The sequence below is a fragment of the Schistocerca gregaria genome, chromosome 7 (genome assembly GCF_023897955.1).
Source record: "Schistocerca gregaria isolate iqSchGreg1 chromosome 7, iqSchGreg1.2, whole genome shotgun sequence".
NCBI classification, from domain to species: Eukaryota; Metazoa; Arthropoda; class Insecta; order Orthoptera; family Acrididae; genus Schistocerca; species Schistocerca gregaria.
The window spans coordinates 466,012,086-466,037,884 of NC_064926.1; the positions used below are offsets into that span (position 1 = coordinate 466,012,086).

Below are 25,799 nucleotides of genomic sequence, written 5' to 3' on the forward strand. Positions count from 1 at the left end.
CAATATCACAACTGTCAAACAATATTTTTTTAAAACTCAAAAATGTATAATATTTTAGTATAATCAGCTACCACCATAACTGATGATGGCACACAGTTGCAATGGCCAAATATAATACAGTTTGCTCAGAAATATTTGTTAGTTATGGCAGAAATCGTTTGAATATTGTTTTAAAGAGCTATCCTTTGAAAAACAAATGGCAAAAAATAACAGCAGAGCATAAACCACTTCATCAAAATCCCAGAAGTAACAATCATAAAAAAGTAGTCACTTAACTGCCATGTCATATTCTTACCTCCTGATGAGATCTTTCTTGTTTTTTATTGCTTTCCTTAATGGTTCTCTCAAAACAAGTTGAACAAAGTCTTGTAATTCTGCATATATATTACGTCGTATTGCATCAGTGAATACTGTCTCCATTCGGGCCATTAGCACCTGCAGTCCTTTTATCATTGCTATTACTTCAATAAGTGCAAATTTCTCTTCATCTGTATAATTGTAACGTGTTGCCTAAGGCATAAATTTGTTGCAAGTGAGTTATTTTACTAGCATATGAAGGAAAGCTTTTTATGGGAGGGGGAGGGGGCTACTTACCCTCTCATATTCTTCTGCTTCTGGTGGGCATTCTTTATTTTGATGGTGGTCGGTTGGATGAAGAAGTTTCCACGAATACAATTCAGTTACAACGCTAGTCCACTCTGATAACAGCTGCAAACCCCTTAATGCTAAGTCTGCTGTTTCCTTATTTTCTGCATCACTCCTCGTTTCTTTGTATGTTGTTGTTACCTATAATGAAAAAGTTCTTTGTTACCTAGAAACTGCAGATACGACATAGCAGGAGAAATTAAATTCAGATGAGAAAGATCAAAGCCTGAACATAATTGATAAAACACAAGCGGTGCTTCCTGATACATGGAAAGTATCTCGCAGTCTGAGACTTAAATCTGAACATGTGCCTTTCATGGGCAATACATTACTATTAATGTACATTTCTTGATCTATTTTCAAAGCTTCAGCCTTACAGAATGTCTGAAGGTTTGCAGATTAGCGTTTAATGCCCTACCTGACCACTAGATCATTAGTGATAATGCACAAGTTCAGACGGAGGGAAGGGGGTGAGGGTGGGGGCGAGGAACAAAGGTAATGAAATCGGACTTGACTTTCTACACAAGCCATCCTGGTTTGAATCCCTGATATTCTCCACTTGCCAAAGAGAGACTCTGGTATACTGAACAGTAAAAATTCTGATTGAGAAAAGAACACAGCAAATAATAACTTAGTCACAAATTATATATTGGTTCAATGACAAAACTGTAGAGAGAGAATACAACGAAATGAATGTGCTTTCCCCTGAGCATATCAAAATTTTCACAAAGCCATTCTCCATCATATTATTTCAAGATGAGGCTACTTTTGCAAGGAAAAAAAGAGAACCTCTAACAGAGTTTAGAATGAGTGTCAATAAGAGTACATCTATGCCACTATTTACGATAGTGGAAAAGAAACAGGTCTGAGTTCCAGCCTGATATACTTTCATTCGCACTTGCAAGCAGCCAGCTACAGAAAAAACATGAAATTGACACAGTCTTCAGCCCCCCCCCCCCCCAAGGATCTTGCAGCTATGAAGCCTGTGAAAGACTATGTAGGCCTCAGAACACCTGGAATGTAACAAAATACCGTGTGAATGTGGGCAGTTTTATGTTGGTCAGACTTTCCGCACTGTTGAACAGTGCTGCATAGAACATGAAAGGGGTTTTGTCTTATGCTACCCCAAAAAAATCGGCTGCAGTGGAGCATGCGCTGGAAAACGGCACCGAACTGCATCTGATGATACTTCTATTATTAAATGGATCAAGGGCCTCCGGGATAGTGTAATAATTGATGCAATAGAGACCAAAATATCAGACAACACCCCAATAAAGATGACAAAGCTGAGTACGGCCTGGGATCCTGTGATTGAGGAGTTGAAGTAAGTGCAGTGGTCGCACTACCCAAACACTGCCATTAATGATGAAAGACTGGGCACCAGTGACAACACTGGAGGCAGCGCAGCTATATAAGAATGGAAGAGGCATTCACATGATAGTCAGCCACTTGACAATGGCAGGGAGATCTCTACCGAAAATGTGTGGACAGTTAACCACTTGATGCAGCTTGAAACCCATGGCTTATTAATGGATATCGTTGTAAGAACATGCGTTCGTACTATATTTAGCTTCCCATTAGTGCTACTGCTTCACAAGACATTAATTTCAACTGACTTTAGTGACTGCAAACTGTAACATTTCACCTGGCTTCAATGTCTGATATCCATCAAAAGTTAAAACAGTTGTCACCAGCCAATGACAAATTAAGATACACACACATTGCGTAAAATTTAAAGTCTTTCACAATCGACGAAGCCAATATGCCACAAAAAATTCTCTCTCCAGCACTGCCTATCGTCAAACTCACTGCACAGACTGTGACACAAAACTTTCACATCTTACTTATGAAGAGTCACTGATGTCACACTGCCCTGTCCGTTCAATCAAAATCATCACCAATAAAACTTTAGAACTATATATGTATAATGACAATCCCCTTTCTTGCAGTCATTTGCCACCCACAACTATAGTATAAGTCTATTGCTTCTCTAGTTATTGATAAAATATGTATTCATATAAAACTATATAGGACCTAGTTCCCGAGATCTTTTCAAGTCTCAAGTAATTGTAAAATAGATACATCATTAATGTTTGAGACTTGAAAAGTTCTCTGGAACCATATAATTTCATTTTATTAAAGCACTTATGCCTGGGCATTTCATTTGATTCTGAGTTACTTTTCCAGTTTAGTTAGAGTGCCTCTGCAATACTATTCAAGTTCAGGGCAAATACCAAGTGAGCTGAGAGATGAACGGGAATTTGAATTGAGGAGGAAGGCATGCTAGCATAGTACATGCAGTTGTGCAAAGTCACTGTGCTAGATTGGCCTAGTGGTTAGTGCATCTGCCTAGGGAGCAGGAGATTCGGATTCTAATCCCGGCCTTGGTACAAATTTTCATTTGTTGCTGCAGTCTACACATATACAAAATACATATTGAAACCTTTCTGCAACAATGGTTTACACAATGAAATCCCATTTACAAATTAACACAAAAATTAAGTGGTCAGTTATTCCGAATTGCCTTTTAACAACCTTTCACCTAGTGCCCACAGAATTTACAATATATGCACACTAATCAAAGGGCAAAAGCCTTTATTAATAGCCTATTTAAATAAATTTAATATTACTATTAAAAATACTGAATATTGTAAAATGACAGGAAACAGGTAACAGATGGGTCTAAGCTGTGCTGATATCCTAACACCGGTTACTGTGAAAAACCACATATTCTAGCTTACTTTAGTTGTATAACTGTTTGGGTTTAAACTACTTACGGTATTAAAGCATGGTGCTCACAGGTTATACTACAAAAAAAGGACATTTCTGTTGCTACCTCATTTGAATTCACAGCACAAGTTCTCGAACAATTAATTTGTGAAGGAAATTAGCATAAATGCCAATTATTAATATTGCTGTGAACTACAGCTTTCAACATGTAAAAACATTCCAAGTAGTGATTTACTCGTCATCATGCTCAGTTTGGTATTAATGTAGCATTATTAGACTGTGTGACACTAAATATCCAATATTTTTAGCTAGACTTTTTTATTTCAGCAAGCAATCTGACCATGATACCCCCTTCATTCCACACATGTGGATGTGATTTACCTTTCAAGTAGGGAAATACACAGCACGTTGAGTTTCATATGCACGTTGAGTGTCATATGCACCTTGACAATCACATGGCAGCTACGAGTCATGACACTTGTGTTGGACTATCACCACTTAAATCCACAGAAGGTAGAGGCTTACAAAAGGACATTCTACTTTTGCAGGAGACCTGCTTAAAGAACACCTCAGTTACAAAGTCTTACATAACATCCACAAAGGGATGAATAACTACACTGGAGCACCAAAGAAACTGGTATAGGCATGTGCATTCAAATATTGCAGTCAGCAATGTCAATATACGATTAGTGTGTTGTGCAGTTGTTAGATTGGTTAACTGCTGCTACAATGGCCGGTTATCAAGATTTAAGAGAGTTTGAATATGATGATACAGTCGGCGCACGAGCGACAGGACAAAGCATCTCTGAGGTAGCGATGAAGTGGGGATTTTTCCCATACAACCATTTCATGAGTGTACCAAGAATATCAGGAATCTGATAAAACATCAGATCTCCAATACTGCTGCAGCTGGGAAAAGATTCTGCAATAACGGGACCAATGACTGAAGAGAATCGGTTAATGTGACAAAAGTGCAACCCATCTGCAAATTGCTGCACATTTCAACACTGGGCCATCAGTATGGGCCTATCAGAGCCAAAGGCCTGTTAGTGTACCCTTGATGACTGCACGACACATAACTTTACACTTCGCCTGGGCCCATCGACACTGACATTGGACTGCTGATGACTGGAAACATGTTGCGTGGTCGGACAAGTCTTGTTTCAAATTGAATCAAGCTGATGGATGTGTACAGTTAGAGAGACAACCTTATGAATCCATGAACCCTGCACGTCATCAGGGGACTGTTCAAGCCGGTGGAGATTCTGCAGTGGGGCGGTGCGTGCAGTTGGAGTGATATGGGACGCCTGATATGTCTAGATACGGCTGCGACAGGTGACATGTACGTAAGCATCCTGTCTGGTCACCTCCATCCATTCATGTCTATTGTGCATTTCGACAGGCTTGGGCAATTAAAGTGGGACAATGCAACACCCTAAACATCAGAATTTCTACAGAGTGGCTCCAGAAACACTCTTCTGAGTTTAAACACTTTCATTGGCCACCAAGCTCCCCAGAAATGAACATTATTGTGCATATCTGGGATGCCTTGCAACGCGCTATTCAGAAGACATCTCCAACCCCTCATATGCTTACAGATTTATGGACCGACCTGCAGGATTCATGGTGTCAGTGCTCTCCAGCACTACTTCAGACATTAGCTGAGTCCACATCATGTCGTGTTGCGGCACTTCTGCGAGCTCGCAGGGTCCCTGCACGATATTAGGCAAGTGTACCAGTTTCTTTGGCTATTCAGTGTACCTTGGAATAATGGAAATCAATTAACATGTGCCTACTTGCCACATATCTAAATTTTTCAAAGTTCTACCAAGTGAGCTCAGAACAAAGAAGGGTAGCTATGCGGCAGTGTGCCAGTTGTAACGTCAACAAGGCATACCGCCAATGTAACACACTGAGGGAGGAAGAAATGCAAACATTGCAGTGCTGCATAACAAGGCACTGTAAAGTAACACTACGTAACTTCCAAACTTCAATGCCAGTGCGCCACTGCAAAGTCACACGTAAACAGAAGCTCAGTGTCACTAGAACAAGAGGGAATGACAGAATGATGGGTTTCAGTGACACTACGACAAGTTGACTGATGATGAGTCTGTAAGCTACCTGTGAGTGAACTTCAGTACCAAGACAGAGCCAACCTGATGTGTATGACAGCTGTGGTCTGCTGTTGATGGTTACTAGTTATCACAGATGATGTGCAAGCTATTATCTCCAGACCAATCAGGCATGGCACCTTTGCACAGGACCCTGGCTGACTCATGAGCATCTATTGTAGTCTTGGTCAACCAATGGTGGATGAACGGTTTCTAGTCGTCATAACTACTGACGTCCTGGACCACAGTCAGCAGCCTCAACCAAAGCGCGAGATGGACTGACTTCAAAAGTTCTGTGGTGGGAGCTGATCTGTATCACTGAACATCTGACAGGTGACACCTCCTTGCCCCTACGCTGTTGCCAGCACAGCATGTGACTGTGGCACTGACCTGCAGTGCAACGTCACAGCTAGCCTATGAGGCATCTGCAATTCTTTGCGACAAGTGCACTTATGTCTGGCTGCTGATCACTCTGAACAACCTTATAACTCTGTAGACTGAAAATTATAAATAAATGTTACTGAAGATATCAACGTTTCACTGACGTCTCTGGGTCAAACTGGAGCACTCACCCACAGTCCGGGATCGGCCTCCTGGTCACAATGCAACCTCAAATCCCCAGGTCACATCAGTACTGAATGATTAGACACAGTTACCTTACCTGCAACTTCTAACTGTGGATACTGCTAATAATGCCTTCCAAATTGCTTTGTAATTTTCCCCTTCTACTCAAGTTCCCCATTTTTCCTTTATTTCAGTTTCTGTAGCTTCACTTGCTGGGTTAAAATTTTACGTTGTATAATTACAGTCAATTCACTTGCCTGTTTAGTCTCACATGTAATGTTTTACCTGTTTCTAACACTGGAGCTGTTAAGGACAAGTTATCTTGTTCAGTCACCCAGTTGGAACATGTTACCAAAGTATGCTATGTATTGTTCAACGTATTTTTGTTCTCAGAACATTGTTGTAATTTGCCACATAGTTCATTATTTAATGTGCCACATACTGTATCTAAGCTAAATAGTTTTACATCACATTTTTCTTCTTGTTTTAGTCCTAAATCAAACAGAATTGTCATCTTTGAACATTAAATGAGACTCTCTGTAAACAAACCAAGTTTAAAATCTTCAAGCTGAAAATATGTCTGTAAAATAATAAATATAGTGGAATGTGACACCAGTGTTATGCATTTTTCATTCATAATGTATTAAATATTCTGCCAAGAACCAACAGAACAGTCAATAAATGCAGTTTGTACCACAGTTCATGGTGAAAGAAAATGTGTCTCTACTGTCCACCACATGGGCATATGGATGTTCTGAATTAACACATACCACGCTGGTGAATTGGCTGTGAAAAGAGAGAATATATGCTGCACCTTGACAACCCACTATCCCCATATTTCAGCATGTGATTTCTATTCACAGTGTTTTGGCAAGGAAAAATGGCTCATCATTCCTCTTACACTAAAAATATTACAACTGAGAAGGCACATTATTGTAGACACCAAAAATTTAACACCATCTTCTTGAGAATGTTAGCTGAAACAGGACTACTATCTGCTTGTCTGTCACATTTACACTTTGTACAGAAATTAAATGTAATGCCTCTCCAGTTAGGGCACAAACTTCATAGCCTGTGATATCATCAGATACTTAGCAATCATCCTGTGCAGTTTAAGAAGCATGTAGCAGTAATGGAAATTCCTAGATGAAATGATATGTAAGAAAAGGGAAAGGTAACCACACACCTATGGCAGACTGATGTGTGGCGCATAGACACACATAACAGAAAACAAGTGTTCACTTGCTTTTAAGCTCTGGCTCTTTTCCTAGCAGAAAAAAATGATGCTGCAGCTGCTAGAATTTGTGTGAATTCATGTATTTCCTATTAGAAAAAGAGCCAGAGCTTGAAAGCCAGTGAACAGTCTTCTGTTACGTGTATGTATACAACACTCCTCATTCCTTTAATAAGTGTGTACCATTTGTAAAAAACACACACACACAAAATCAACACGTAGCAGATAATAAGTTTTGGCAAAAAAGTCTCCCTCAGATGGCACCTTAATCATAGCAGAAAAGCCTATGAAAGGTTTGTCTTACCATTCATAATATACTTCATTGTCAATACAGCATTATTTCTGTCAATATTCTGTACAATGTATAGCAACTGGCCCTGCTATAATGAGTATAGAAGAATTAATTTTATGTTAATTCTGATCATTAATATAACAAGCAAAATGAGGCATCTACACATCAATAATCCAATTAAGATCTTGTGATAATTACTCTTACTTCATTGCTATATCTTGCAAGTTCACTGATGTATTTAACATGGTCTTCTCGTATCTGGGGCAGGTGCACCATTAAATCAGCTTGAGGACTTATGCTGTTGGAACTGGACAGAGGCCACTTGGACGGATCAAAATGCTTGCTACGCTTTATATAATTGAATGGCGCTATCTGCATATCTCCAAACAGTGGCACAACTTCCAGATTCTGAAATCATTCACAAGGTGTATAGCTACAGATATTAAGAGAGAATGTATTTGGTCAATAAAAGAATAATTGTAAAAACATGGAATTTTAACCTCAAATTTCTTTACCTTAAATATCCTGTCAATCTTCTCTAGCTTCAGCTTCTTCTTTTGATCAAGTTTATTGATATTACACAGATCACTATCCATGAGAAACAGTCCAAATCCCATCACCTTAACAAGCATATGCTTCTCATGAGGTGTCAAGTACATTTTTGTCTCAAACATGTGAACACATATATTAACTACATCTGCTAAAAGTTCCTCATACCCAGGAATCTTTTCCAAGTTTTCTTTAACTGTATCTCTGATTTTATTCTGAGTTGCAAGGAACATTGAAAGGTTTTGAGATTCCTGAAGTGTCTGTGAATCAGCCATTACTTTTAGAAACTGGGCTGCCCTACAAAACAAACAAATACACATTTTGCAGGTTATTAATAGCTCAACTGAGAATAAAATAAACAACTTGTTTTCAAACAGTGTTACCTTCTGTAAGTAGAATAGTCATTTTTCACACTTGATTTCATGTTCTTTAATTCATCAAGAACAGCAAACATATTAATAAATTTTCCAAGTGTAAGAAGGTATGCTTCTGAAACAAAATCTTTTCTTTTTTCTTGATGGCATAATCTCTTCACTTCAGCAGAAAATCTTTCTATAGCTTTCCTCTGCAAAGAACACAATTAATGAGCAAATTTACACAATCAGCATTTGTATGTACACAAGGGGGCTTTGAAGTTAATAAAAGTGGTTTACCTGAAAATACATAAAATTTAAGAGTTTATTCACTTCCGGTGCAAGAACTTCTACAGTTTTCTCATATATTTCAACCCTATTTGGTTGTTCATTCGATTTTGGCTGTGGAATAGCACGAGAACAGCACCTCCACGTGTACAGCATTACAGCGTGCACTAAACCTTCCTCAAGCAGTTCGTTCTGCAAAAACAAAATTTGTTGATGAATTTCATACTGTAAACTCAGTCTGCAGAAATTCAAACTGACTAATCATTAAGCTGATGGAAATTTCAGAATAGATACAATGAAAAGTAACAAAATACTGGATTCTGTGAGGTTGCCTTCAAGGCAGCAGCAAAAGCAGTATCTGATTGTAGAGCCAAGAAATTTAGAAGGCTGCCTTTGTAGAAGAATCTGCTTCCAGCACAGGGCATCTATGCAGGAGACTCTGGCCAGAAGATATTGTCTGGGCCACAGAAGAAACAGTACTATTCCTATGCTAAGAATACTAGTACGTAAAAATAGAAAAAAGTTTTTCTACATCCACCTCAACTATTTTTTTATGACACAAGCACATGACCATTTCATGATAACATAGCCTGTTTCTGTGAGCCTATTGTCCTCTTCTTCAGACTGACAATAGAATGAGGAGACAAAGAATTATTAAGGAATACATAAAATCTTCCAAGTAACTATCTGCACAATGATAAAAGAACAATAAAATTATTTTAAAGGCACATACTGTTAGTGGCGACAACGTTCCCGTTGCATTATCAACAGCAGTAAAGGCAACAGTCGGTAGAGGTCAAGATTTTATAAGCAAAATGAAATCTCTTTGTTTATTCATATATGTCTGTATTAGCAAAGGGAGTAGCTACTTCAATCAATCATCTAATCACCAAGGACAATAGTTCATTTTTTTTCTAGCTACTGTGCTTGCTGATACTGGTGTACTGGTTATGGTAGCCATTTTTAACGATAAAGGAAAGGAAAGGAACAGTGCACAAACACAAATCATCCCTACAGTTGAGAGGACGTGAAAGACACTCACTTCCATGAAGGCCATCATCATCATCATCATCATCATCATCATAATCTTCATTTTTCAACTCTAGGTTCCAGGGTGTGGTATACAAGTGCTCGCCATCTAGTTCTGTCTTCATAGATCTTCTATTCCAAGAGAGCTTTCCATTTGTGTCCTTTCTCCTCCACATCTGATCTTACAGTCTCTATCCAGCATTTTCTTGGTCTTCCCCATGGTCTTCTTCCTACGAGGCTCAGTTTGAAATACTTTTGGCAGGGCTTTGGCTGTTTATTCTCATTATGTGCCCATACCACTGAAGCCTGCGTTTCTTTAGGACATGGGTAACTGGAACCTCTATACCAGGTACTTATTTGTTCACCTCATTCTTGAATTTGTTCTTTCTAGTTGTTTGATTCAGAGTTCTACTGAATCTCACTTTTGTTGCCTAAATTCTGCTGAGGTCTTTGTTTAGTGGAGTACGTGTTTCTAAACCATATGTTAGGACAAGTACAAAACAGATGTGGTACTGGTCGCTTTTGCTTTTCGTGGCATTTTATCATCACAGAGAAGATTTCTGACTTGAATGTAAAAATTGGGTGCTTTCTGTGGCCTACTGAGTATTTCCTGCTTAATGATGTTGTCTTTTGAGATCATGCTTCCTAGGTACTTGAAATGTGAAACGGATTTTACTTTGACTCCTTCTAGAAATATATTTGAGGTTGTTCCTTGCCTGTCGATGGTCATTTCTACCGTCTTTTTTTTATTTTTAGCCCAAAATTTTTGATTGTGTTGTTCCAATCACTATGTTTCCTCTGTGTTTCAGCTTCTCTCTCTCCCCATACTATCAAATCATCAGCAAAAATTAGGGCAATTGGTTCACTGTCTATTTTCTTGACAGATTTTATGATCTTGTCCGTTACTGTTACAAACAGGAGTGGTGATAGGCCACTTCCTTGTTAGACACCTCTCTTTGTTTCAAACCATTCTGATCATCCATTGCCTATCTGGAGACAGCTGTGACACTTTTGGTATAGTATCTTGACTTTGCTGTCATTTGCTTTTTCAATGTCCACAAATACAATCACAAGATTTCTTCCATATTCCCAGTACTTTTCTGTCAACATTCTTATTGCAAAAATAAGATCCATTGTAACTCTGGCTTTCCTGAATCCACATTGTTCTACCCCAAGTGAAGGTTCTACTATCTTTCTAATTCTCATTTCTATGATCTTTTCTAACAGCTTCAAGGTGTGTGACAGCAGTGTGATGCCTCTGTAATTTCCACAATTTCGTCGTTTGCCCTTTTTGAGCATATTGACAATGACTCCTTTACTCCAGTCTTCTGGGATTTTGTTTTCTTTCCAAACCACTGATAAAACTCTATATAGCTAATTTATGCCTACTATATCAGCTGCCTTTCTCATGTCTGAATCAACTTTCCATTCCACACACTCTTCAATGCTGTTTCTATCTCCGCCATGTTAATGGGTGTCCACTAGTTTGGACTTCACTAATTACTCTACAGTCGTTGATAGTTGTGTTGCCCCCATCTCCATTTAGCAGCATGTTTAAGTACTTTTCCATTTCATCCCTGATTCCTTCCTCTGCTCATATTAAGTTACCGTCATCTATTTCCAGGACAAGGATTTTTACATATTCATTTCATTTGCTCTTTAGTACTCTGTATTGTAATTTCCTACTTCCTACTTCCCTGAGATTCTTCCTCTATCCTTGTAGTAAAGTCTTCCCAGCACTTTTCTTCCTGGATCAGTCTTTTTACAGCTAGAGTCTCTTTGCAGTATTCCTGAGCTAGATGGTCAAATGCTAATTCATTTCGTCTATCATCTATTTTTCATGGTCTAATTTTCTTTTCAGTATGTTCCTATCTTTTACTGCTATCTTTAACCAATCATTCCACCAAGAAGCTTCCTTCTCTTTTGTTGTGGCACTTGTTTTTCCACAGATGTCCGTGGCTTCTCTAACAAAGGTTTCTTTGAATAAGGACCATTCTTCTTCTATTCCCCTTTCTCAATTTTGGATAATTTGGCTGCTATTTGTGCTTTATACTTTATATTCTTCTCCATGCCCTTCAACAGCCAAGTCTTAAACTTTGTCACTTGAACACCTTTTAGGTCAGCAGTTAATAGCTGGTGGTCGCTATCTAGGCACTCACTGGGTATGACTTTAACATTCATACCATACTGACCAGCTTTGCTACCAGAGATGAAGTCTATCATAGTCCTGAACTTACCATCCCAGCTTTATCTCGTCATTTTATGACTTTCCCTCTTCTATACCACGTGTTCTTTATGGCTAAGTTGTTTCACACACAGAAGTAGATACTAATAGGTATCATTTCCTAAGTTGTTTCACACACAGAAGTAGATACTAATACGTATTATTTCCAAAATTAATAAAATATTACGCTTTATCTATACATCAACACAGGACTGTGTGCTTCTTTGGTTTGGCTTAGTTTGCCAGACCACCATGGTTTAGTCCACAGCACAAATGCTTAAGAATTTTGTTATTATAGTCCAATACTGTGATGTGATTAGTCAGTTGTTATGTCACTGTATGTTACAAGGCAGTATTAGTAATTCACAGTGACTTTCATTATTTATAACTGCAGAGTCAATTTATAAATAACCCATCTAAAGGTGAGAATACTCACCACAATTACTGATATTATTCCTTTCATTCATTTTCTAGCAAAAAGATGAGAGAGAGAGAGAGAGAGTGTGTGTGTGTGTGTGTGTGTGTGTGTGTGTGTGTGTGTGTGTGTGTGTGTGTGTGTGTGTGTGTGAGTGAGTGAGTGAGAGAGAGAGAGAGAGAGAGAGAGAGAGAGAGAGAGAGAGCAGTACTGCAGTCTCTACAACCTCCACTGTGAGATAGGTACCTAATAAATAACATGAGACAGTGAAACATCGGAAGGAAATGGTGCAACCAAGACTGGCTGTTATTACCACTGCCATGTAAAAACCACAAGAGAGAATGTTTGGGGAAATGAGCAAATCCATAAATAATAACAAATAACATTAAAACACTGCTGACATCCAAATTGATGTGGAGCATATTTGTTGAAATTTTTATTGTTTTATATGTTAAGGTATTTATAATCCATCTTTAAGCATTTCCATGCATTTGCTATCGGGTCTCATTTTAAAAATAACTTCTACATTAGATATTAACATGTTAGAGAAAAGGAGACTACTTACTGTGCTATATTCCAAACTACGCAATCAAATAAACAAATGCATATACTAGGTGTCCAGGAGGAACGGTCAAAATTCATGGATATGACAGGAATGATTATTTGAAGCACAAAAAGCCTAAAATACCAACCTTAAGAGCTATAAGCATTACTTCATCTTTGATACTATGAAACAAATCTCTTCTACCACTGTCTATTTGCCTTCCATGTTTTGGGAGGAAAAAGAATGGACCAAAAGAAAAAATTGTCTAGTAACCACTGGCTTTAAAATGCACTTCTAAACAGCTCTGCTCAGTTTTGTCACTGATTTTTAAAACCGTGTACCTCTACTTCCGTCCAGATACAAATTATTACAGTGTTTGCAAATTTTTGTAGAAACTCATTAACATAAGCAGAGTTAGAGTCAGGTGTGGGCTTTGAATATCAGAAGTTGGGAACCGACCTTAGCCTTTGATCATTTAAAAAAAAAAAAAAAGTCATCTGCAGTAACATTAACATCATCTGTAGCATTTTGTCACATGTTCTACCAAGTTCTGTGTTAATGATACTCTGAGCATTATATGTATTATGAGAATTTTGAAAGTAGTCATCATTTGTCCAACAGCTGACTAATCTAATTTCTGATTTATATTGCCTTGATTCATACAATGAGTGAATTTATAATAACCCACTTCCGTTTAATCACAGAACTCATTAAACTATCCTTAAGGCATTTTCACAAACAAACAGAATAAATGGCTAGTGCCTTTCTTGATTTAAACTGAGCTGATAAATACGAGCTGATGTACATTAGTGTAAGGACTCATTCTCATTAAAGGGAAAAAAAAAAAACAGATGAAGATCCTCTATTCAGATACTTCAACTGACACCAAAACCGAAGTCCATTATCCAAGAGTAAATTGCAAGAGGGCAACTGTCTGAAGGCAAAAGTAAGCCAAAACGTAGTTACCAAAGGGATATATATTTTTTATTGTTACTGATGGGCAACTATTGCTGCTTTAGTGACGTAAGTTGAATGTATGGAATACATACTGCCTCTCACACTGGCATATGGCCACTATGAATGACACACAGAAGACTAGTTAGTAGGTACCTTATGTTCTGGCGTAACCAGAGGCACTGGAATGAAGAAGATGAATGCAAGACCAGAGAAGGCGGTGAAAAGACGTCAGCCAATACTGTGCTAACCAGGACGCGACAACCATAGGAGTGACATATAGCCGAAATGAATATAAGCATCACTCCTGCCAGCCTCGGGAGGACATTAGTGGACTGTATTTGCAGACCATTAGCATGGCCTAGTAGAGAGTGCTACTATATCAGATTGTAGTGATCCATATCCATTGCTTGTTTAAACACTGTGTATAGCAAGGACTTGGATTTATGTTGCATGTCACCCATCACTTCAGACATCATTGCATTCCAAGAATGCAGTAGCCTTTAGGTACCCTATATGAGACAAATGGGCAAGACGCCACATTTACCGACAAGGACTCAACATTACTGGCGACGAGTATCCAACCGAACTCTGTGCCTTGCAGCCATGGCATTCTCCTTCCCGTTTTTTTGCTGGCTTATTAATTCTCTCTTGTCTTTATTTTGCAGGGGCGCATATTGCTTTAACAGTTTGTTGTGGTTTTTGCTAATTCGTGTTTTCAGGTGGGTGTTGCAGAAAATTTCTTTGTACATATGTTTGTCTGTTTGTTGCATTTGTATCTTCCAACATGACCATCCCACCTGTCCCGCCCCCTGCTCAGGCACCACACCCGCAAGTGTTAGGCGCCACACAGCTAATGCAGATGTTCAGTTTCACACGCAGCAAATATCAGCACTACTCAACAAGGTGCAGCACCTACTGACCAACGCTGTGTGCCCGATGGAACAGGCACTGCCTACTAAAGCTGCTATACCACCTTTTCAACAGTTTTGTAAACAGGAAGACGAATGGTTCAAGTGGTTGGCCCAGTATGAGGCCCATATACTAGCCCATAATGTTTCAGGTACTGTGAAACTTCCTTATCTATTATCCACAATAGCAAGTGCAGTGCTCCGCCTCGTTCAAAAACTTTTTCCTAATGCCACTTAGAGTGAACTTAGTTACAAACAGATTATTGCTTCACTAACTAACTATTATTACCAACAAGTGAATGTGGTAGCAGCTGGGTATCAATTCTTTAATTGCAAAAAATGGTCAGAACAAACTTATAGCTAGTGGGTAACAGATTTGCAGGGTATGACAAGTAAATGCAAATTCGAATGTGCTTGCAATGCTTTGTATTCAGATGCTATGTTGTGTGATGTGATCATGTACAATGCACCTGATGTCAAACTCGGAGAACAAATTTTAAAACAGTCTAATCCATCATTTCAGCAGGTAGTGCAAGTATTAGATCAGTACGATTTCGGTGCCTTGTTGGCTCATACATTTGAGCACCCAGATATTTGCCGGGTTGAGTTCCATAGTTGCAATCGCCCCATTCCACACCGACGGCGTGCACTAGCCATACCGAGTAAACAACATTCCATGCCACCGCGTAAGCAGTTAGTTAAACAGGCAGCTACACAGACAAACAGAATTAAGTCTTGCCCTAGGTGTTATTCACGGTACAAACACCCAGGTGGCCCCTCCCGACAGGCTCAGTGCAACGCTTGTAATAGGAAAGGACATATGCAATATGCAATCTGTATGTTTGCAACAGAACAAACATAAGAATTTGACCCACTCCCAAAAATCTAGTCACAAGGCCCATGTCATTAAATTCAGTATATTCCAAGTCTGCAACTAGCAAGAGCGCAGTTGCGTCAGTGATACACCAGTCAAACAAACTTTTTGTTCATTTATTTACTTGTGAGAAATATGTAAAATTTCAGTTGGACACGGGTGCCTCTGTCACATTGCTAAATCGTACACATATGAACTGTCAGGCTCCCCACGCCTGTCTAAAACTAGCGCGCAACTGACAACTTATAATGGACAAGACATTCCCGTTCTCAGAAAATGGACTTTGCCCACCATGTACTGCTCGCATAAGCGAACAGTGACTTTTACAGCGCTACAATCATGCAAGTGTCAGGACATATTTAGTCTTAATTCATTTGATTTGTTTGGCTTTAACATTCACAACAATGTGTTGTCAGTGTCTACATTCAGTGCAAAATACAGTCCAGCTAACTTTCTAAATTACTTCTTGGAACTCTTTTCTGAAGGTTTAGGCAAAGCTAACAATTTTGTTGTATGTTTTACACTGAAAGACAATGCTCAGACGGAATTTTGCAGGCCAGAACTGTTCCCATTGCTTTATGGGACAAAGTCACTGCTGAACTTAAAGAATTGCAAGGTAGCAGAGTTTTTGTGCCCATACATGCTAGTCAATGGGTAAGTCCATTGGTTTTGCTCTCCAAACTCTCAGGTCGCATTCGCCTCTGTGTTGACTTTAAGTCTTCAGTCATCCCACAAACTGTCATTGATACTTGTCCACTGCCACAACCAGAGGATCTCATGGACAAATTAGGCACTGGGCACTACTTTATGAAAATTGATTTGCACGATGCATATCTTCAAATACCACTTGATGAAGAATCTCAAAAAGTGTGTGTACTAAATACTCATTTGGGCTACTTTAAATATTTGCATTTGCCTTTTGGCAGTGCTTCCACACCTGCTATTTTCCAATGGTATTTGGAACAGGTGACTGCACAAACTGTTCAACTATTTGAACAATATTGTAGTAGCAGGTCGTACACCTGAAGAAAATATTCAAGTTTACGTGCTTTGTTTTACGTGTTAATCGGGCGCAGGACTAAATTGTTGAGTGGACAAGTGTGATTTTTTAAAACCTGAGTTGCAGTATCTTGGTTATGTCATAAACAGTCAAGGTGTACATTCTCTTCAGTTGCATTTGTTAGTCATACGAGATTTGCCAGTTCCTCTGAATGTCACAGAATTGCAGTCGGTTTTAGGGAAAATGAACTATTATATTCATTTTATACCTAATGCTGCGCAAATTGCAGCTCCATTGCATCACTTGCATTGCAAGAATGTCCCCTTGTTTTGGACAGAAAAGTGCCAGGAAGCTTTTCAAAACTTTGAAGCACTGCTCAGTTGTAGTGAAAGTTGACACTTCACTATTGCTTTTGCCTCAAAAGTGTTGTCCAAAGCTCAGTTTAACTATTCAGTGAAAACTGAAAAAGAGGTTTTGGCTACTGTGTATGATGTCACCAAATTCGACCACTATTTGTATGGCAGAAAATTCTACTTAATAACGGATCACAAGCCTTTGCAGTCCTTGTTTCATCCAACAAAACTGGTTCCAGTAGGAACTGCCCAAAAATTGAAACTTCCTGTGTGCCCGACCAAGACTCCAACTCGGGACCTTTGCAAAGGTCCCGAGTTCGAGTCTCAGTCGGGCACACAGTTTTAATCTGCCAGGAAGATTCATATCAGTGCACACTACATCATCTACATCTACATGACTACTCTGCAATTCACATTTAAGTGCTTGGCAGAGGGTTCATCGAACCACCATCATACTATCTCTCTACTATTCCACTCCCGAACAGCGAGCGGGAAAAACGAACACCTAAACCTTTCTGTTTGAGCTCTGATTTCTCTTATTTTATTTTGATGATCATTCCTACCTATGTAGGTTGGGCTCAACAAAATTTTTTCGCATTCGGAAGAGAAAGTTGGTGACTGAAATTTCGTAAAAAGGTCTCGCCGCGACGAAAAACGTCTATGCTGTAATGACTTCCATCACAACTCGTGTATCATATCTGCCACTCTCTCTCCCCTATAACGCGATAATACAAAACAAGCTGCCCTTTTTTGCACCCTTTCGATGTCCTCCGTCAATCCCACCTGGTAAGGATCCCACACCGCGCAGCAATATTCTAACAGAGGACGAACGAGTGTAGTGTAAGCTGTCTCTTTAGCAGACTTGTTGCATCTTCTAAGTGTCCTGCCAATGAAACGCAACCTTTGGCTCGCACTCCCGACAATATTATCTATGTGGTCCTTCCAACTGAAGTTGTTCGTAATTTTAACACCCAGGTACTTAGTTGAATTGACAGCCTTGAGAATTGTACTATTTATCGAGTAATCGAATTCCAACGGATTTCGTTTGGAACTCATGTGGATCATCTCACACTTTTTGTTATTTAGCGTCAACTGCCACCTGACACACCATACAGCAATCTTTTCTAAATCGCTTTGCAGCTGATACTGGTCTTCGGATGACCTTACTAGACAGTAAATTACAGACTCATCTGCGAACAGTCTAAGAAAACTGCTCAGATTGTCACCCAGGTCATTTATATAGATCAGGAACAGTAGAGGTCCCAGGACGCTTCCCTGGGGAACACCTGATATCATTTCAGTTTTACTCGATGATTTGCCGTCTATTACTACGAACTGCGACCTTCCCGACAGGAAATCACGAATCCAGTCGCACAACTGAGACGATACCCCATAGCTCCGCAGCTTGATTAGAAGTCGCTTGTGAGGAACGGTGTCAAAAGCTTTCCGGAAATCTAGAAATACGGAATCAACTTGAGATCCCCTGTCGATAGCGGCCATTACTTCGTGCGAATAAAGAGCTAGCTGCGTTGCACAAGAGCGATGTTTTCTGAAGCCATGCTGATTACGTGTCAATAGATCGTTCCCTTCGAGGTGATTCATAATGTTTGAATACAGTATATGCTCCAAAACCCTACTGCAAACCGACGTCAATGATATAGGTCTGTAGTTAAATGGATTACTCCTACTACCCTTCTTGAACACTGGTGCGACCTGCGCAATTTTCCAATCTGTAGGTACAGATCTATCGGTGAGCGAGCGGTTGTATACGAGTGCTAAGTAGGGAGCTATAGTATCAGCGTAATCTGAAAGGAACCTAATCGGTATACAATCTGGACCTGAAGACTTGCCCATATCAAGCGATTTGAGTTGCTTCGCAACCCCTAAGGTATCTACTTCTAAGAAACTCGTGCTAGCAGATGTTCGTGTTTCAAATTCTGGAATATTCCATTCGTCTTCCCTGGTGAAGGAATTTCGGAAAACTGCGTTCAATAACTCTGCTTTAGCGGCACAGTCGTCGATAACAGTACCATCGGCACTGCGTAGCGAAGGTATTGACTGCGTCTTGCCGCTTGTGTACTTTACATACGACCAGAATTTCTTCGGATTTTCTACCAAATTTCGAGACAATGTTTCGTTGTGGAACCTATTAAAGGCATCTCGCATCGAAGTACGTGCCAAATTTCGCGCGTCTGTAAATTTTAGCCCATCTTCGGGATTTCGCGTTCTTCTGAACTTCGCATGCTTTTTCCGTTGCCTCTGCAACAGCGTTCGGACCTTTTTTGTGTACCACGGGGGATCCGTTCCATCTCTTACCAATTTATGAGGTATGAATCTCTCAATTACTGTTGCTACTATATCTTTGAATTTGAGCCACATCTCGTCTACATTCGCATAGTCAGTTCGGAAGGAATGGAAATTGTCTTTTAGGAAGGCTTCTAGTGGCACTTCATCCGCTTTTTTAAATAAAATTATTTTGCGTTTGTTTCTGATGGATTTGGAAGAAATGGTATTGAGCCTAGCTACAACGACCTTGTGATCACTAATCCCTGTATCAGTCATGATGCTCTCTATCAGCTCTGGATTGTTTGTGGCCAAGAGGTCAAGTGTGTTTTCGCAACCATTTACAATTCGCGTGGGTTCGTGAACTAACTGCTCGAAATAATTTTCGGAGAAAGCATTTAGGACAATCTCGGAAGACGTTTTCTGCCTACCACCGGTTTTGAACAAGTATTTTTGCCAACATACCGAGGGTAGGTTGAAGTCCCCACCAACTATAACCGTATGAGTGGGGTATTTATTTGTTACGAGACTCAAACTTTCTCTGAACTGTTCCGCAACTGTATCATCGGAGTCTGGGGGTCGGTAGAAGGAGCCAATTATTAACTTAATTCGGCTGTTAAGTATAACCTCCACCCACACCAATTCGCACAGAGTATCTACTTCGACTTCACTACAAGATAAACCACTACTGACAGACACAAACACTCCACCACCAATTCCGCCTAATCTATCTTTCCTGAACACCGTCTGAGACTTCGTAATAATTTCTGCAGAACTTATTTCAGGCTTTGTTGTTTTCTCAATAATACAAGTACGAGATTGTGTATCATCCAACAGCTCAACATGGTAATGCGATCGCACTTTCACGTCTTCCGATTGGCTCTGACACAGACTCTTGACATTTCTGTGCATCTTGTTGTAACACTGATGCTCACGATTCTGAATTGCTTTAATCTTTTCCACTGAACTATACAAAAACTGCACAGGCCACAGAAGCTCATCCAGATTTGAACATTTTGCCAACATACATTCGCACATCTTGGCCTCACTCAGTGAATAGCATAAAAAACTCTGTAGTGCTCCGATACTTTGCACGCTGGCATAACTTCGCTGTATAGAAAGGTGTAATTCTTGTTCAGAATGATAGTGGACAGTCACATGTGTTGATCCCTAAAGCTTTACTAAAAGAAGTGTTGCACTTACTTCACCAAGGACACTGGGGGATTGTTTGTATGCAACAGTTAGCACGTCAACACTGTATTTGGTCGGGTATGGACACTCAAACAGAACAGACAATGTCACAGTGTCACGCATGTGCAGAAAATCAGTCCGCTATAACACAAAAATTCTCTGCCTGGGCTAAGTCACAATCGCCATGGCAAAGTTTGCACATAGACTTAGCGGGACCTTTTTGGAACATTCGTTGGTTAATTGTGATTGACTCGTATAGCAAGTTTCCATTTGCTGTGTCAATGAACTCGACAAAATCACATTACACAATTGAGGTGTTGTAATGGATTTTTTGCCTAGAAGGCTTACCTGAAGTAATAGTGTCAGACAATGGATCTCAGTTCAAGACAAATGAATTTGAACATTCTGTGAACATAATGGCATATAGTATCTAACTAGTGCACCGTTCCACCCACAGTCAAATGGTGAAGTGGAACGTTCTGACAGAAGCAGCAGATAGCCAAATTTCACTCTGCACACACCAGGTATCAAGCATTGCAGCTGTTTCTCACCTCATATTGATCACATCCTTGAGATGGACCATCACCGGCGGAATTGCTTCACAGCCACCACCATCGGACACTGCTCCATCCTCCTCAGCATCCGGTGCCAAAGGAAGGCCGCAAGTAACATTTCGGGCTGCACGATATTTTTTTTACAGGGTTTCTAGCGGCAGCAGAAGGTAGGCGTAAGGCGAGATCGCCTGTCGGCTTGATGCTTGCATGTATCTTCTACTTCGCCTATCTCATGTACCCGACGATCTTTCAGTCTCTCTTCCCCCAGATTCATGGGTCCAGAGGACAGCGCAGCCACAGCAGCCGCCAGAGGGTGTCATCACATCACCATGGGGCGACACCATGGAGACGGAGCCTTCACCTCTTCTATACCACCGACGGAGCTGGACCCACCTACACCACAGGAGTCAGCGCCTTCTTCGTCTGGTTCATGGCAGAAGGAGGTGGACGCGTACCCTTCTGGTCGTCTTCTGGGGGATGTTTCTGCTAGAGTGCAGGCCAGAAGGTGGGGTAAGGCCGGAAGCTTGATGTACCCTGCAGTCACAGCTTCTGGTCCAACATTGCGCCCACACTCCTGCACCTTCCGCTGTGGTTACACTCCCAACACGATGACGGTCTGTCGCTTTGGGGGGAGGGGGGGTTGGGGGGGGGGAGGAATGTTCTGGCATAATCAAAAGTGCTGGAACGAAGAAGAAGAACGCAAGACCCGTGAAGGCGGTGAAACGATATCGGCCAACAGTCCACTGACCAGGACGTCACGATGATAGCAGCAGCACCCAGCCGAAGAGAATATAAGCACCGCTCCTGCCAGCCTCGGCCGGACATTAGTGGACAATATTTGCAGAGCATTCACATGGACTAGCAGAGAGTGCCATGATATCAGATTGTAGTGATTCATACCCACTGCTTGTTTAAATATTGTGTATAGCAAGAACTTGGATTTATGTTGCATGTCACCCATTGCTTGCGACACCATTGTACATTTAAGTTAAGTATTGTAAACCTGCTTTATTGAAATAAAACCACTAATGTTATTTGCTTGAACTGTTGAATAGCATTCCGAGAATGCAGCATCCTTTAAGCACCATATACAAGATGAGTGGGCAAGACCGCACATTTGGCGACAAGGGCTCAACATCTTACAGTTTCAGAATGCTGTAAATAGCTATCAGATGACTATAAATAGATAAATAACCTCAGAAAAGCTAACTGAGAAACACAACTAAATCAAAACAGGATGGAATAACAAATACATGGTAAGAACAGAATGCTGCTCACCACATAGAGGAAGTGTTGAGTCACAGACAGGTTGCCATGTAACCACCCTGCTGGAGATAAATGTTGTCAACAGAAAATAATTCTAAGTAAATATTAATTCTGTCAATAGTAGCTTAAATAATTGTTCTTGAAATTTGGTGGGTGTAACACAGATTGTTCAAAATAACAAGTGTTGACCAGATGTTGCGGTTGATGTTTCCTACTCAGTTTCTTGCGTGAAAACGGGGCAGATAACAACACGGCTCTCACATAACAGGAAAAGTCTGTTATTTCAGGTGTACAATTTATTACATCACAGAGTGAGGCTCACGATCTTACATCGTACTGGGCCTCCCACACAATTCCTCGCAGGTCTTACACACTCTTGCTAACAACTGTGTATTGTTGCGTAAAGTAAATTCACTAAATAAAATAAAGGAATTCATTTATAATTACAAAAAACATTATCACCTGGTGGTTGCAATTTGAAACACATGGAATGTGGTACAAAGATGATTAAGTATCTCTTGATTTCATAGAAAAAAAGTGAAATGACATGAATAAATAATGTTAATTACACTTAAACTACATTATCCCAAGCGCTCATACCATGTTTCCTGTTTCAAATGTAAGTACATTATTTTTTAATGTGAACAGAGTTTCAATAGACAGGATGTTCATTTTAACTGAAGACAATGAAATATCTTGACAACTACAAATTGGATCAAAAAAAGTTATAGTTCCAATCTGTTTGTTTAAGAAGGGGACATCTACTGATACCAAACTCAATCCACCACACCACCCCATGCAGGTGGTAGCAGGGGTAACCTTGAAATCTTCAATGGGAAGCCCCATTATTTACTGCAGATTACAATTCCATGGCAAACTCTACATACATTTTGTCTGAAGCATTTTCTTTGTTTTACCACAGACTGCAATGTAATCAGAGAAATAGAAATGGATACACAATCATAATTTACGATATACTACTCAATAGCCCTTGAATATCCAATGGCATGTGGCATCCCACCCCCATGCTGCAAGGGTAGAACAGGCCAGTATTTTGTATCTCCTAACTGGAAACACCATATGCAATGTTGTATTCCTCCAACATTTTGAACAGGGGACTACTCGACATGCCACTGTGGCCACGGCTCAAGGTGTACACTACCCTACTTCTAGAAAGGAAAACAAGAGCTTGTGATACAATATGAATAAATTGAGGTCCCCCTAAGTGTCTACAAACAGATGCCAAATCTGTAAAGAAAGGTGACTACATTTCGAAGACAAGGTGACATGTTGCTGCAGGTATAGAAAGATAAAAGGGAGGTGAGAATGATAACAGTTCACAATGCATCCACACGTAGGACAGAAAAATGCAAAAAATCAATAAATGGACAAAGAAAGTAGTTTTGTTTCTAATAAATCGTGCTTTGCTTGCATACAAAGTGTATAAAAAACTAAATCCAGACATTAAAAAACTATCAAAACATTCATAAAAGAAGTTGCAAGAGTCTGGACTATTGATCAACAACCTGACGCAGCAACTATGGCGGAAACTGAAGCAGTTCGGCCGACAAAATCAGCATCTGCTAAGGATCCACCCTGTTGATTGTCAGGGAACATGAAAGAATATACTATTCCGACTATTGTGGGAAGTGGAAGAAAAAAAATATCCAGCACAACCTAGCAGAGTTTGCGCAACACATCATAAAAGAAGTGAAACAAGATACTACTGCCAATTTTATGAAGTATTGTGTGTGTTTCCAGAATACTACCCTTCAAGAATATTAGAACATCAAACGAAATGTCTGCCAAATTTCATCAGCATCAGACACTGCTAGGTACAACTACATTCAAATGAAGAAGGTGCACTTATTTCTCACCTGTCTTAGAAAAGTCACTGGTACCTGCAACAATAACCGCGGTGCAGCAGCCAGTATGCCTTGTCTTAAATACAATATGTATTTCATGGCTACATTTACACCCCTGATCAAAAATCCCCTATCTTTCCACTGTGGCCTGATCTTGTCAAGTTTTCTAATGTATATGACAGTGTTAATAACAAGAACAAGCCAACCCAAAGCCCCCTGGTCTGCAGAAGATCCAATGACTTTTCAGATTTTATTTTGCTAATGTTTTCATGTTATTTGTGATACCAACCATCAGCCGTTTTGTAAGCCACCTATCACCTTCACATTAATGACATCATCAGTCAATCTGTGTGCTTATCACATCGTTAACCAACACCACTCTCATTAAATATTTACAGGGTGTATACGTAGACAAGGGAAAAAAATTCCTGGAGTTTTCCCGGGTTTCCCAGTTAAAAATACACTTTCTCACAGATGAAAACACACTATTTCCCTTGTTCTTAAGTGACAGTATATTTTCCCTTGGAACTGTAAAACTTAGCAATCCTTTGAATGGGTACATTTTTATACATGGGTGTAGAATTTCCCAGAACTTTAGAAAATGAAACTCAGGGAAGAAAACTCCTTTTGGAAAGATTTTTGGTGTGTTGCAACATGTACGCAGCATATTTTCGTATTATGAAAGTATAAATTCAAATTCCACCAAACACCACATGTTACTTTCTGAACCATTGTAATCGAGTTTGCGATGCACTTTTGAAAGCCAGTCATAACTCATGTCACGTGATCCCGCCAGCTGATGACAGCAGATATTCCGGCCACAGGACACGTGATGTAGTCAGCTAATAGCAACATCACTGTTAAGTAGTGCAGATACACAAACAGGAAAAGTTAATGTCTTAAATTAATGTACATAGTGTTGCTACAAGAAAAGCAAAGCTTTCACATATAACAGTGGTCTCTAAGGTTAATAAGCTGCAAGAGAAGCTAAGCTTTCACATATAATGTTGATATTTTTTGCACGTGTTACATTTTAAGATATATAACACAAATGTACCAGTAAAATTTTTAGCCGAGTCCAGTAACTTGTCCTCAAAGTTTTCCACAAATTAGCTACTGTAGAGGAGAGAGCTTCCCGTAGCGCTACATGAATTTGCTAATAATAACGACATGAATGTCTGATCTAACTTCTAAGCAGTTCGTCATCAAATGCTCTGTGATTTAAGAAATTCATCAAACATTCTCGCACATAGTTCAACTTGCGTAAAAGGAAATTTACTTTACATTATGTCATAAAAGAAAAAAGACATTAGAAGAAACTCCAAGAGCATCGGAATTTCGTGAACCATACTACAATGGCATGTGCATGTGCTCTTTAAGTGCATACTTAAAAGAGCTCATTGGTATGTCCAGATTCCCAATGAAGTAGGCCTCAACCTGATATTAAGCTTTGGAAAAGTGCACTTGAAATGCAGTGAGCAGTTGAAATTTGGCAATAGTGTGGAACTAAACACTTCGTTTCTAACACACTGACTGCCTCAGCATAAGAGATTAATAAAAACCCAATTTC

At 39.8% G+C, this 25,799-nt stretch overlaps 1 protein-coding gene across 4 annotated transcripts in view; it reads right to left on the reverse strand.

Moving 5' to 3' along the window:
* LOC126281181 (cytoplasmic FMR1-interacting protein) overlaps positions 1 to 25,799 on the reverse strand; it is a 140,480-nt gene that overhangs the window by 98,854 nt on the left and 15,827 nt on the right. For all 4 annotated transcript variants that reach the window (XM_049979874.1, XM_049979876.1, XM_049979878.1 and 1 more), the window contains exons 3-8: positions 8,779 to 8,958; positions 8,509 to 8,690; positions 8,092 to 8,422; positions 7,781 to 7,984; positions 595 to 786; positions 296 to 510 (exon numbers count right to left, since the gene is read on the reverse strand). In XM_049979874.1, the coding sequence (XP_049835831.1) occupies positions 296 to 510; positions 595 to 786; positions 7,781 to 7,984; positions 8,092 to 8,422; positions 8,509 to 8,690; positions 8,779 to 8,958 (1,304 nt within the window). The remainder of the gene's footprint in view (positions 1 to 295; positions 511 to 594; positions 787 to 7,780; positions 7,985 to 8,091; positions 8,423 to 8,508; positions 8,691 to 8,778; positions 8,959 to 25,799) is intronic.